This window comes from Oryzias latipes, chromosome 22 (genome assembly GCF_053564925.1).
Source record: "Oryzias latipes strain Hd-rR chromosome 22, Olatipes_Hd-rR_3.1".
Taxonomy (NCBI): Eukaryota; Metazoa; Chordata; class Actinopteri; order Beloniformes; family Adrianichthyidae; genus Oryzias; species Oryzias latipes.
In genome coordinates, this window is record NC_136258.1 from 12,298,624 (window position 1) to 12,313,275 (window position 14,652).

At 38.0% G+C, this 14,652-nt stretch overlaps 2 protein-coding genes and 1 long non-coding RNA gene across 3 annotated transcripts; all 3 read left to right on the top strand.

Annotated features, from left to right (window-relative positions):
• Positions 1-1,369: 1,369 nt before the first annotated feature.
• cd93 (CD93 molecule) lies at positions 1,370-3,997 on the top strand. Its single transcript, XM_020700189.3, has one exon. The coding sequence runs from the start codon at positions 1,672-1,674 to the stop codon at positions 3,361-3,363; it is 1,692 nt and encodes a 563-aa protein (XP_020555848.1). The 5' UTR covers positions 1,370-1,671; the 3' UTR covers positions 3,364-3,997.
• Positions 3,998-6,713: 2,716 nt separating this feature from the next.
• LOC144989170 (endosialin-like) lies at positions 6,714-9,223 on the top strand. The gene has a single exon (XM_078941320.1). The coding sequence runs from the start codon at positions 6,829-6,831 to the stop codon at positions 7,939-7,941; it is 1,113 nt and encodes a 370-aa protein (XP_078797446.1). The 5' UTR covers positions 6,714-6,828; the 3' UTR covers positions 7,942-9,223.
• Positions 9,224-10,394: 1,171 nt separating this feature from the next.
• Positions 10,395-12,104, top strand: LOC144989171 (uncharacterized). Its single transcript, XR_013653336.1, has 5 exons — positions 10,395-10,609; positions 10,881-10,983; positions 11,394-11,504; positions 11,629-11,724; positions 11,926-12,104. It is a non-coding gene; the product is annotated as an uncharacterized LOC144989171 (long non-coding RNA).
• The last annotated feature ends 2,548 nt before the right edge of the window (positions 12,105-14,652 follow it).

Genomic DNA, 14,652 nt, shown 5'->3' on the forward strand with positions numbered 1-14,652 from the left:
AAGGACTTGACATTCTGATGGCACTGACATGTTCAATGACATAAAGACTTAGTTTTGAGAGATGAACTAAAGATTTTGAGCAAGTTATAGGCTTTTGCAAGAAATCCATAGTGTTTTGCTGTTTGTACAAATTGTTTTGAGAAATGCACACACGGATTTGCAAACTTCAATTCTGATCTGAGAATTGTACTAAAGCAACTGAGAAAAACTGTAAATGGCAGTTGTTGTTTTACAGCAGGGACTAAGAGTGTATAGGGACTGAAAGTGTAACCCACTGGGTGGAGGAGTATCTGACTCAGTTTCCACCAATTGTTGTTGGGGCATAAAGGAAGCCTCAGCATTTACAAGAATGTTCTTGGCAGCCGTGATTCAGAACAGTGTATTCAGTCCAAAACACTACAGATCAACATGCTACACAGCAGCAGACCCGGTTGTATTTTTACAAAAATATAAAAACAAAAAATGAAATATTCATTCATATAGAACAGGGAAAGGATATCTCTAAAGTCATGTTGCAAGTTAAAAACGTTTATGTTGTTGAGTTCAAGTAAAATAGATAAATGGTTCTATTTTATAGCAGCTGTGACCGGTAGAATAAATAAAAAAAAAAATGTAAGTTTAAAAAGTACACAATTGATGGACTTTTTATAAAAAATAGAAATACAGATTTATATTTTTTGTCTTCAAAGGTTCTTCTTCTTCTTCAAAAAAAAAAAAGAAACTAATTGTGACACCTTCAGTTGAGATGTGTCATACACATAGTTACTGAGCCTCTTTGGACCTGCACATTTGCCCCAAAATTCAGAGAAAGATGTAAAAGAAAAATTCTGCATGATAATTATTTTTTATGATTAAGTTGGAAATAAGACAAATTTTTCACTTTACTTTATAGCACTAACTAACATTTACTGGCAAACATGATGCAATGCTCTTTTAAAATCTAATACTGCAGGTTCTCAAATTTCCCTTTAAAAAACTAATATTTTTACAGATTTGAAGTCAAAATTGTTTCAAAATAAATAATTTGTTTAGTCCTGAGATCATGTTCTGTTTGCAGCCGTAGAACCAGAAACATGTGAAGGCTCACTCCAAATAATTTGGCCTCATATGTCATTTCAAAACATCAGAACAACTTTCTATTATGAATGACTCTAAGACGACCCCGCTTCCTGAGATCTTAGTAAGAGTTTTCTGGTGTAAAAAGGCATCTAATAGGTGGGCATTTGTAATTCACTTTTAAGGCTAAGGCTATTTTTTAACAGTATGTCATAGAGAAGGTCATTATTGACAAAAGCAAAGGTCACAGGCTGTTCCTGGGTTGTTTCACAGGTTTTCAGAGAGCGGGGAACATGACCCCCTCTATTTATTATGGTCATGCACATTTAAGGGAGTCTACAGAGGCCGGAGACATCTGGAGCACCAGCCAAAACACTCTGCAGCTTTTCATTGTTTTCAGAACGGAACTGGTTTGCAGAGGAGAAAGAAAAGACCCATAACCTCTTCTACAGACGATTTCCTTCTTTAGTTTGGTCTCTAAACAGGATGCTTGAGCGAGACTCTTAGTCAAAGGCTTTCACCAGTTGTTGTTTGGCTACGAATGAAGAACCACATACTGGTTTTACGCTGGAAACATTTGGACTTTACTGAAGTTTTCTCCCCGTTTGTGTAGAAATGAGGCTGTTCATCCTCTGTCTGGAGCTCATCTGCAGCTTTCAAGCTTTATTCGGATCCCAGCATGAAACCCTGTGCACTTCTAACACCTGCTTTACTTTTCACATGGAGAAAGCAAATTTCTCCAAGGCCCATCAGAGCTGCACAAACAACGGTGGGCAGCTGATGACCATCAGAGACAAACATGAAGAGGACGTGTTGCAATCGCTTCTCTCACGGATCCAAAGAGAAAGTCACAGCAAGCCGCCAGCGTTTTGGATCGGACTTAAGCTGCACAAAAAGGACTGTGTCGTCCACGGAAAGCCTCTCCGAGGGTTCAAGTGGGTATCTGGGGAGGAAGATTCCTCTTACTCCAACTGGAAAAAAAATCCTCCTCTCACATGCACAACAGATAGATGTGTAATGATCGATTACACTTTTTCAGTCCAAGATCAGCTGAAGTGGAGGGCTAGAGGATGCGGAGGGCACGCTTTTTACGCATGTAAGTTTTATTTCCAGGGGATGTGCCAGCCTTTGGCTCTGCTCGGACCTGGACATATTAGCTACATTGCACCGTTCTCAAAAATCCCACAAAAAAGCAAGATGAACTTACTTCCCAAGGGAACATACTCAGAAATTACATGCAGTGACAAGCAGTCCCACTATTCTGTGTGCACAGAGCTGAGTGGCACTTTCAGCTGGACCAATCCCGGCCCTTTTTGCAAGTTGGAAATGCGAAGCTGCGAAATAAACAATGGTGGGTGCGAACACCTGTGCCAACAGGACGGAGATTCTGTTCTGTGTTCTTGCAAAGACGGTTATGACTTGGATGAGGATGCATTTTCTTGCAGAATTGGAGATCTATGTCGCCCTGATACCTGTGAGTATCAGTGTGTGATGGGGGTGTCAGGGTTCTTCTGTAGATGTCCGCATGGTTTTCACTTGGATGCAAACCTGCGCACTTGCTCCGACATTGACGAGTGCCAGTTGCAGACCTGTGAGGGGCATGAGTGCGTAAATACGCCTGGCAGTTATAAATGTGTGTGCAGAGACGGCTATGAAATGTTGGACGGAGAATGCAGAGACATAGACGAGTGCAAGACATCCACATGTGAGCACAGCTGCTTAAACTACGCCGGATCGTTCTCCTGCAGCTGCAATGACGGCTTTGCTTTATCGAGTGACGGGCGCTCCTGTGCTGATGTTAATGAGTGCATGTATAACCTTTGTCTCCCTGGATTTACATGCATCAATACTATAGGCAACTTCGAGTGCAGAGACCACCAGGTGAACAGAGAAACAACTAAAGAACCTTCCACGTCGGTGGCAGCAGAAGGCTCAGGTGATGAAGAGTCCCACGAGAACGCCACACAGTCCCTGACATTGACCACAGTGGAGCTGCAGCATCAGTCCCCTCACGTTAATGTGGCGGCGCCAGTAGTGATTAACACCACAGACGCTGATCAGCACACTAATGCGTCAGCAAGTGAAGCCAAGGCCGCCAGATCCAGGATGCTCATCTGCATCCTCGGTTCTGTCGTTCCTCTCCTCGTTTTGGTTGCGGTCACTCTGTTTATTGTGGTTTATCGGTGCAGTCGCTCCAAGAAGGAGGTCAAGAAGAACACCTCAGCGGATGGGTACTGCTGGGTGTCCTCTGGTTTGGACCCCCGTTTAGAGAAACTGTATGAGTCCATCATGACTGATGATCTATGACCTCATATGGACAGAAAGACTTTCTGCATTTATTTATATAATTTATACTGCCGCTCTGCTTTTGCAGAGCTGTGGTCAGGTTTCATTTTATCAAGTCTGTAATGCACATGGGTGACCCAAAGGTAAAGTCTGGTTGCAAAGATTTCAAATCTGCAATTTGTTGACAAATCTTGAAACAAATGTAAATAACATTTTTTATTTCACTGCTGTCTACAGTTGCATAAGTCGTATAAGTATTCCTTATGTCATATTAACTGTATATTTGTGTAATGTTTTCAGAATACACAACTTTATCTCTGGGATGTTACACATTACCCTGCATTCATCAGTTGTGTGTCTTTTGGTGTTTTTTGCAAATTCACTTGAACAAAAAAAAAACAATTTTCTCACTCCTCCTTGGCACCATGTAGCACCATGGAAGCTTTTTGCATATCTAGCAGGAACACAAGTGCAAATAAATGTTGCTTTTGGCTGCTTCCTGTTTCTACATGAGGGGAATAATAAGGGTGTGGGGAGTTCTTTGTTAGGACTGAAAAGGTTCCAGCTATTTTAATAGCATGACCACTGAGATGTAAATATGGATGACTGAAGTGTTTATTTTTATAATGTCACTAATAAAGATGTTAAAAGCTTGCGATTGCTCCCTAAGCATCTTATCTGCAAATTAAATCAAAATAGGAAACGTTTGTTTAGAAGACAAAGACATGTTGAGCTCATTTATTTACATAAAGCTTTCGACTTGTGTAAAAGATAATAAAATGTACAGCTGGATGTGTAGATAAAAGTAATCACCAGATAGCAAAAAAAAGAAGAAGCAATAATTCACTTTTTTTTTTTTTTTTTTTTTTTATAAATTTCATGTACTGGGTTTACAATGACCATACTAAAGGTCACAACTTTTGCTAAACTGGTGCTGCTGATTTACTGGATCAGGTTCAGTCAACAAGGAACCGACAAATTCAGATTATCAGGTGCAATTGCGGCAGGGGCAACTGGAAAATAAAGTAGGGCAAAATTGGGAGGACCAGGGTTATTGAGCCATCCCTTCGGTTTACTCATTTGATCTCTAAAATGTGATTTATTTAACTCCTTTATATTCCAGTTTATTCAACGAACTGTTCCATGCCAAACCATTGAATAGGTTTTGTTTCTGCTTTGAGTCAAGTTGTTGAGTAATGAGTATGAGTCAAATTAAAAATAACGTATTCCTAAAAAAAAACAAGAAGAAGAATAGTGCGTGTTTTCCATGCAAAAAAATCCACTCTGGTAACAAAAACATAGTTAGTTTTCTTGTCAATGGTAAATCTATGTAAAAAGCACAAACAACAGTTAAATCCATTACAGTGTAGAATGTTGACATCAATGCTCAGAGTGTGACGTGAGCAAACTCTTAGCAAAAGATAGTACACTGAAATTTTACGCTGTATATTTGAGTATAAGTATAGCAAATATACTATAGCCCATGTACATGTAGTGTAAGAAGTATATTAACTGAATACTTCTGCAAACCTAATTCCCGCATTTTAAGTTTACAACTTATAGACAGTATATAAAAAGTAAAGTAAGTATCTTACTTTATTTTTAGTATAGGCTTGTAGTACACGTAAATAGACTACCTTTTGCTAATGGAAGGCTAGTGTTGCAGTGGTACAGAGAGGTAACCTAGGACTTCCACGGACAGGGGTCTGCAACCTGCGGCTTTCAAGCCACATGTGGCACTTTTACCCACCCACTGTGACTCTCTGGTTAAAGAAAGATAAAAAAAAAAAAATTTAACTTTAAAAAGTATCTGTACAGAAACAATTAAGTAACAAATAAAGTTAAGTAAACTAACCATAAACTTTTTTTTAACTCATTCACAAAAAGTTGAAGGTCAGTATGTATCACAAGTTAAAGTAAAACATTTTGATAGACTTTGTGTGTCATGTACCACAGAAAATCTGTTGGAGGTCAGTAAGCACAACCAGAATTAATGTGCACCAGATTATAAATCAGATTTTCTATCTTTGAACAAATTAAAGGATTTTTCGTGCACTTTATGCTTTGAAAAATATAGTAAGGGTCACTTAACCCTTGTGCTATCCTAGGTACATTAACATTGGGAGTGGGGTCATCTGGACCCCACAACACAGTGTGCTGAACTTTTTTCTTCAATGATTTGTGATCTTCACTGGTGTCCATGGATTACATGAAATCTTTCCACCTTTATCCACCTTTGTCATGGTAGGGAGAACACGTCAATGGTCATCTTGACACAATAGGATAGCACAAGGGTTAAATCACTGCTGATGTCACAGTACCTACTGCTACATTTGCTGCATTGAGATGATCCCATGTGACACATTGTGTCTTTTATTTTAAAAGGAAGTCATGTAAACCTCTGTCAAAAGTTATAAACTGTTTCATATTTTGAAAAAAGACGATTTTGTCTTTGTTTTATTAATGCTAAAAACAGCATTTCATTTATATGTGTTATGATAGTAAAAATAACATAAATACAAATCATTGTCCTTCTTTTTCTAAAGGGTGAAGTAAAACTTTGTGACTTTTACTGTGTTTATAGTCAGTGAGAAATCAACCCAAATGGCTCTTTACGGTTACAGACTCTCATCCTAGGTTACAGCATCTGAACAAAAGAAAAAAACGGTTTATCTCATTATTTCTGACTAATGTGTAGGTGAGCACAGCATAATCATAACCTACAGTGAGCCATTTTAAACTCAGTTTCTCTGCTCCACGGCCATTCCTATCTTGGCAGGATATGATGTCACCAAAACTCAGGCCTTTCCTAAAATGTCAACATAGGAGGAGGGAAAAAAAAAAGCCAGATAGCTGAACCTTTTTAGATCACATAATTTAATGTTTGAAACAAACTCTAGATCAATTTTTGAGATCTTTACCATTATTATAAAATAAACGGATAACCTTTTTGGAACATTAAGGCAAAAGTTTTCACAGAGGTGAATAAAGTTTTAAGCTTATTCATTTCGATTGTAAAGCTTGATACTACATTGAGGCTGACATCCTTGTGTAAAGAACCCCCTAGTGGTTACTTGGTGAACTGACTTGAATTCAGTGATGCCAGCCTCAAACAGGAAGCTGGAGGGTTTCCCCTCTGTGGCTAATCTTTGGGGCAGGGGAAGGAATTTACTTAAAAACTGCTTGATCAAATGTAACCAAACCTCACTTATTGCATTATCTAATTTTCTAGATGACATTTTTGCAGTGTCATTGTTTATTTTACATGTACTTCACCCAAACACAATGCTCGGATACTTGTGTGAATTGTTTCAGGGCTTTGGAAAAATACCAGGGGTAGTAGTTCCACTTTATCTGGTTTCCTTCCTTCTCCTGAGGGACTCGGTTTCCGGAGTTGGACTCTACAGCCTCTAAAGCCAGAGAATGGTCTTAACTTAAAACAGCAGCTTGTAGCCAACGTTGTTTGCGCCTTTGAAGATAATTACAATGACCAAGTTGATGTCGCTAGTGTTTTTCTTGTCCTTTAAGTTGGGGTTTTTAACAAAGCCGCCTGGCATCTGCAAACTTCACTGCAGACAGGATGAGTGCATAACTTTTAACCAGCAGAGAGTGGATTTTAACACAGCGGAGAAGGCATGCCGCGACAGCAATGGAGAGCTGCTGACCTTTCAGTCTGAAATGGATAAGAAAATGTTGGACTCTGTGAGCAAGGACTGGTTTGGGAATTTCTGGATGGGACTGCGTTTACCAGCAGAAGCTTGCAGCAACCTCTCAGCTCCACTCAGAGGCTACGAGTGGACCTCCGGTAACAACGGCAAAATGTTTATACCAGGCTTCATCAACTGGGAAAGCAGCACTGAGCTTTGCTCTCAACAATGCATATCCCTGTCCGTACATCGCAAATGGACAGAGAAGCTGTGCTCAGACAAGACTGACGGTTTTTTGTGCAAGACGAACCTCAAAGATGCTTGCATGGCTCACACTTTACCTGGTGCTGTAGTTTTTCAAAGCTCCGAAAGCTGCAAAAACGGTCCATGTGAGCATTTTTGCAACGATGTTAAGGGCGGTTTTGCTTGCTCTTGTTTCAAAGGATTCATCCCTGACAGCAGCAAGACCAGGAGTTGCAAAAAGCACTGCGCCGAGGAGAGATGCGAAAAAGTCTGTGAAGGAAACATGGACAGTTCATGCTCCTGTCCTGAAGGATATATAGAAGATGAAAATTTCTGTGTGGATATAAATGAATGTGCATCAAACTGGTGTCAACAAATGTGCAAAAACACATTTGGGAGCTATGAGTGCTCTTGCCGAGAAGGATTTGTTCTGTCCACAAATGGCAAATGCATCATCAAAGCAGAGAACAGTGAGGGTTTGGTCTCTTCCACCCCAGCCACAGGGTTCGTTAAGCCGGCCACCAATAACAACCCCATGAAGAGCTCCTCTGTGCCTGCAGGAGCTTTCCTCTGGGTTTGGGTTGTTGTTGCAGTCACCGTGGTCATCACCATATTTGTGATCAGACTTTATGTTGTGAAGAAACAAAGAAACAGAGAGCTAAACTTCACCCAGCAGCCCGCTTCTCCCGTAGAAAACAATCAGTGTTAAGCAGGGTGCAAAACTGACCTCGAGGTGTAAAAAAACAAAAACAAAAAAAAATGCTTTTCATTATTAATCTGAATGGTTCACATATCTTTTCCATTTTTGCTTAACAGAATTGTGCTACGCCAAGAGCTTAAGGTGTGTCAAGACAGAAGAGGGTGGAAAAAAAACAACACATGCACAGAAAATCAAACTTTATTTGGTTGTGTATATTTTTTTCCCCATCTTTTTTTTTTACTTGTTCAGTTACTTTTTGTCACTTCAAATGGGTCAACGATATTGTGAATTTCATCTGGTAGTCGTTTTTCTTTTTTGTCTTTCAGGAGAAAACAAATCTACTAAAGCTTAAAGTAAATAAATAAACCAGAAAACTCAAGATGATTGACAGATGTGAGAACATGTCCAGCGTAGGATCTTTTAGACAGTAAATGTGTCTGTTTATGAAGTTTTATTTAATATTTTGGCAAAAATAGACAAGCTCAAACCGCCTTATAGCTCAGGAATTGTCTTAAATCGTGTTGTCAGGAATATTTGCAATTTGAGTGTTTAAATATATATAAGCTTGAAAATTACCAATTGAGTTAAAACCACTGTGATGAGGATGAATGCAGTACTGGATGTTAGATTGTTTTTTCTTTTTTATTCTTAGGAATTCCTTGAGAAAGTCTTTTAGAAATAAAATCTAGATTATTCATTTTACAACATTTTACCATCTTTGCTATTTTCACCTGAGTTATTGGAGTCAGTAGCTGCTTTAATTGCTCCAGTGTTTTACCTCAGAGTTATTCAAAACAATCCCCTTTGAAGAAACCAAAATCATCAAAAATCTTCTGCTTTCCTGCATGGTTAAATTAAATTTAAAAAGCAGAATTAAATCATTTTCTGAATTGCAAATGGTAAAATGCTTTATTTAACCATGTTTTGCATCCAATGTATTTTGGGAAACTGAAAATTTTCCAAAACTGTAGGAATAAACTTAATGCTATCTTCCTTAGTTCATTCTTGAAGGGCTCATTTTGTTACTTCAGTATTAGACTCAACACACTGGACTGGTGTCAGTTTTTTTTTTTTTTTTTTAATCGTCTTCAGGATCAAAATGCAGAAAGTTATGGAGGGAATCTGTTTTAAACTTAATGTACTCAAACTTGCATACAAAAACGAAAAAGAACAAAAAAAGCACAAAGAATTGACTAGTACATTCAAAGACTTCCTCTGAACTATGATAAAACTGTTCATTTTTTTACGCTGTGTCCTGAAATATATATAATTTTTTATTTCAGACAAACAATGGTCTTTGTATTTATTTACACAAATCAAGCACTTTTACTGACACCTACTGTTTTTCTGAGCAAACTACAGAAAGCCTAAAAAAATGGAATTCAGCTTTTTGAAAACAAGCACTTTTTGGGATCTCATCTGGAAGTGTCATTTTGAACTTCAAGAAGATAATTCTGGTAGAAATACACTTACCATAAATTCTTACTTGTCTCATTACTAATGTAAAACCCTTTCTTTTTAAAGAAGCAATAAATATTGAAATAAATCAACAAACCACAGGGCCACATGTTTCAATTTTCACCTCACAATCACAGAAAATTCTCTTTCAGAAATAAATGAAAATTTCTTGTTTTTTTTATAGACACAAAAAATAAAGTGGTAGCCAGTTATCGCTTATAAAAGACAATTCCTGATTACACAAATCTGTACAACAGAAATTTACCTTAAACTTTTACATTTGGTTGACTAGGAACCTTTGTTGAAAAAAATAAGTCCAACATTTATTATGTGCAGCTCCCATTTAAAAAGAGATAGAAAAAAATTTTTTTTAAGGTTTCATTAAAAGACACAGGAAATGAAAATGGTGAAAATAGATTTTGCCATTGAAAAAGTTTATTTTTCAATGCCATTGTGATGGCTGCCTACGCTGCCACACCATCAGGGAAGTAACCTCCTGCACCACATCCTACATAAATCTGTTTTGATTTGTTCTGTTTTGATTTGTTTGCATATACTTTTATATTTCTTTTTCAAAAATAACACACACATTTGATCATAAAATTTATTAACATGTTTCAGGTTACTTTATTATAATTTGATGTTATGCTTTGAGTTACCAGTGCTGACGGAACCATTGTTGCTGCTGCTGCCATCTGCTGCTGGAACCATCAAGTCAGGCCTGACACAAGAATGCATGCCAGTCAGCAGAGGCCTTATATTCAGCAGGCAGCTAATTGGACTGAACCATCACCCAGTGGACAAGGAACTCTTTCTGTGTTTCTTTACTGTAGTTTCTATTTTGCTGATCTTTATTTTCATTTATTTGTGTATGTTAATTTACTATAGGATGGACTTTAGTTTAGTTTGTTCTTTGTATTTTGTCTTAGTCTTTTTAAGTTCCCCTTGTGTGTCTAGTTGGTTTGATCAGCCACTATATATGTTCCCTTGTGTTTGCAATTAGGGAGGTCAGTTTAATTATGTTGGTTTGTCTGTTCAGTTGTCCTCTGTTACATTTAAAAGCTTGAGTTAATTTTGTTGCTTTGACCTCTTTTAAGGGCCCATTTTTGCCCATTTACACTTTTTGAAAAATAAATTTCAATATTTTTGATTAAATTGTTCGCTGTCCTTGCCTTCTACTGCTCGGTCCACCACAGCCAGTTTTTCCTGTTTAAAAGCTGTATGAATTATTTTATTCTTGTTATCATCTTCTTTATTTTGTTTGTGTCAAACAAATAAAGCTACCAGAAGGGTCTTTATGCAGGCAGTGTCAATACGAAACAGGTTTATGATTTTTGTTCTAAGAACTTTTTTAATTGTTTTTATTAGTAGTCTTTTGCTTTCTCCTTTAGTCGCATGGAGGCAGCAGTGATCCAACTTTTTATAGGATGTCAGGCTGAGACATTAAACCCCCCTCCTAACCCTTAAAGGCTGCATTTTTCACTGTGCAGGAAGACGTCCGTTGTGGGTACCGGATGTTCTCGGGCTGCCGGATGTTCTTGGGGTCCCTCGGGGTCCTTCGACCAATGATGACGTCACCCTATTTGATTGGCTGTAAGTTGCCACAATGATGTCTAACTTAGTGATTGGTCAATTTAAAACTTTCTGTTATTTGTGAGCTCGATAATACAATAACTTTCCGTTATTTGTGAGATCGCCAGCACTATAACTTTCCGTTATTTTGTGAGATCGCCAGCATTATAACTTTCCGTTATTTTGTGAGACCGAACGCACCAATCTTTCCGTTATTTGTGAGAAACATGGATGAATATTACATCGAAATTTCCCACTACATTGCACAAGGGACTTATCATAGCCTCACCCTCACTTCTAAGAATCCCGATAGCAGAAAGGCGACCATTCGAGGGGCTTTATTTAAGGGTGCAGTTATGTACAAGATTCTATGCTTTTTCCCACCAGCTCTGTAGAAACTTGACTTTTGGTTCATAATTTGTTTTTCACAGGTGTAGCGACATGGAGCAGGTTTTCTGCATCCTACAGACAGGAATTTTATGTGATGTACAACATTGGAACCTGCTGTGGATGTACACAGTTGTACAAAAACAACACACCTGGTAAACAACACTGGATGGTTTGACTCTGTTTTCACAATTAGTTTGGATTTAAATAGCCATAAACCACATGCAGAGTGTGGTGGTGGTCATTGATCAGTATAATTTTCATAATTCTTTTTCACAGGATGTTGGAACAGGGAAGAAGGTAGTACTGCAAGGGATCTACTCCGAGGATCCTTACCCAGGATACTTAAGCCACTTTTGCAAACAAATGCAATAAGTAAACTTGAGTCAGACACATACACTTAGATTAAATTTGATCATTATAATATATCCAAGAGAATAACGTTCTATCACAGTTAGTGATCAGAGGAGCTATGTTATGTGTTTGAGAATTTAGTTATGTGCTTTACATTTTATTATTTGATAAGAAATTCAATTGTTGCAATTTTAACAAACTATGTGTCTCTTTCATTTCTAGGTCCTCCTCCGCTGGATTGTGGCGGTTTGCGGCCCACGGATTGGTGGAGAGAGCTGGCGCATCATTATACACACACACACACACACACACACACACACACACACACACACACACACACACACACTTATATACATACACTTAAACATTTGATCTAGTGCCAATACTTGTTTTTTTTTTTTGTTGTTGTTTGTTTTGATAAAACATGAAGAGCAAGTAAAAATATAAAAATTGGACAAAAATAGTGTGTAGTTTTTTGTAATACGTTTTTTTTAATGCTTTCAACAAGTTTTAAACGGGAAATATAAACTTTGCAACCATAAATGTTAAATCTGATGAAGTTCTGTAATTCCATAGTGTGGAATTCGATTAATGCTTAGGACTGTAGGCTGCTCCTTTTGATAATAGTTTTCAAATGACAATGTTTTTTTTCTGAGATAAAAAAGGGAAACTTACATTTGGGAGAATTAAACCAGACTGCACACCATAAATAAATATTGTTTTTATACAGTCATACATTTGCTCAAATTGGAAAAATAAGTTTATATTGCCAATGGTTCTCCCTGTACGACAGTACAGTTTGCATTTGGTGTAACAAATAATAATGTCAGACATAACAAACAATTATGTCAGACACCTTAAAATTAAAAATGCCATTATTAGTTATGAGTGAGAAAAACTTTACAAAAGGAAACGTAAAATCGATAAGTAGTTTGTCCAATTGGTGTTACCGTAGGGTGACGTCGCTAAGTAGTAAAATTGCTAAACGTTAAATCGCTCGCTAAGTAGTTTGTCCAACTGGTGTTACCGTAGGGTGACGTCATCATTGGTCGAAGGACCCCGAAGGACCCCGAGAACATCCGGCAGCCCGAGAACATCCGGTACCCATACCGTCACACTTTCCATTCAATGTTAATACACATTCTGACACACTGAACGGAAAAAGTCTCTATCGAGACCAGCAAAACAAACATTAAGAGTCTGTCACAGTCTTAAGGGGGTATTTCCGAAAGCAGGTTAAGCTAGCTCCCACAGTACGTTTGAGGCTAAAGAAGTGTACAACCACCGCTTTCGGTTCCAAAAACAGAGGTATGTTTCAGGATATGCTTAATTCCCCTGGCAATTCATGATCGGAACATAACCTGGTCTGGAGCAGGTTCAGTTGAAATTTTGTTTGTTTTCAGAGAGGTGAAGGAGCATGGCGTGTCCATTTGAAGATGATTTAGTGGATGAAGAAGCTCAGATAATACTTTTTCCATGAGAGGGTGATAAGACCACATATGGATGTTGGAAAGATAAACTTTTTACATTGATCTAACTTAATTACTTGCTTTAGTTAAGATTAATCTCTTCTTTTTTGATAAGTCAGCTTAAAAATAACACGTAGTTATCAGACATTTATTTTACTTTCATTTACATTAATTCAATTAACCCTTGTGCTATCCTAGGCACTTTAACATTGGGAGTTGGGTCATCTAGACCCACTACTAAACAGTGTTCTGAACCTTTTTTCTTCAATGATTTGTGATCTTCACTGGTGTCCATGGATTACATGAAATCTTTCCACCTTTATCAACCTTTGTCATGGTAGGGAGAACACATCAATGCAAGGGTGGGGTAATCTAAGATAGCACAAGGGTTAAGTAGGTGTAACTTTGGTGTTGCTGTTAGATCGGCACCGCAAGGAAGTGTGGGATACTATTCCCTTTGCCTGTCTGGACGGATTTGGGTTTAAGTGTGGGTTTTTGAACAAATGTGTTTAGTTGTTTAGCTGTTTTCCTGTGTTTTGCTGAGTTATTTGTACTGTTATATCTATTTATTTCTGCACCATGAGTGAGAGGGAGGGAGAGGATGATGAGTTTATGTAGCATCCTACATTAATCCAGTTTAATGTGTCGATCATAATTACGCTAACTTATATCCGGTCTTTTGGAAACGACATAATCAGAGTAAGCAAGTTCAGGCGGATTTCAGCCAGGGTTCAGGATTAAAGTCAGGGTAGTTTAAACATGCTTCCTGGAATTCCCCCCCAGTTCTGTTTTATTTTACCTGTTGTGTCTTGTGTGCAGATTGGCTGTGGGTTCTCCTGGAGGGCTCCGCCTCCTCTCCTGTGGCTCTCCATGAGTGGCACTCAGCTGTCTGCAGTTTAGGCTGATTTGTTAGTACTCTATTTAAGTGTCATGGCTGTGTCCGAATTCCTACCCTAATCACTAAAACCCTATAAAGTGCGGCACTATATAGTTCTCTATTTAGTTCTCTGAATTTTAAAAGCAATTTGGACACCCATGCTCACTACTTTTCTCTTTCGGGTGTTATTCACATGGCGCTTGACACGAAAACAAAGTGGCGCATTACCGCCACCACCTGGTCTGGAGGTGAACTAGAAATACTTTAACAGATTAGGACGAAACCAATTTTCCAAATTAAAAAAGTTATATATATATAAACATTTTACGAAGACTGTTTATGAATCTGCTGTGTTCTGATGATGTATAATTTGACTGATTTATAAATGATAAAATTACAAACACATTGGTGTGGATTTAATGTATTTGTTAAGAAATAAAGCAGCAAGTTTATACTAGTCCATGGCAATGTTTATATTTATTTTCGCGCAGCTGAACCTTTTACTGTCCCGTGCGAGGAGGCACTTTACTGAAAATGGCGAATATTAATCTAGCCATTTTTCTGTTGGCAATAATTCGATTGTTTTTTGTGAGATCAGTCCAA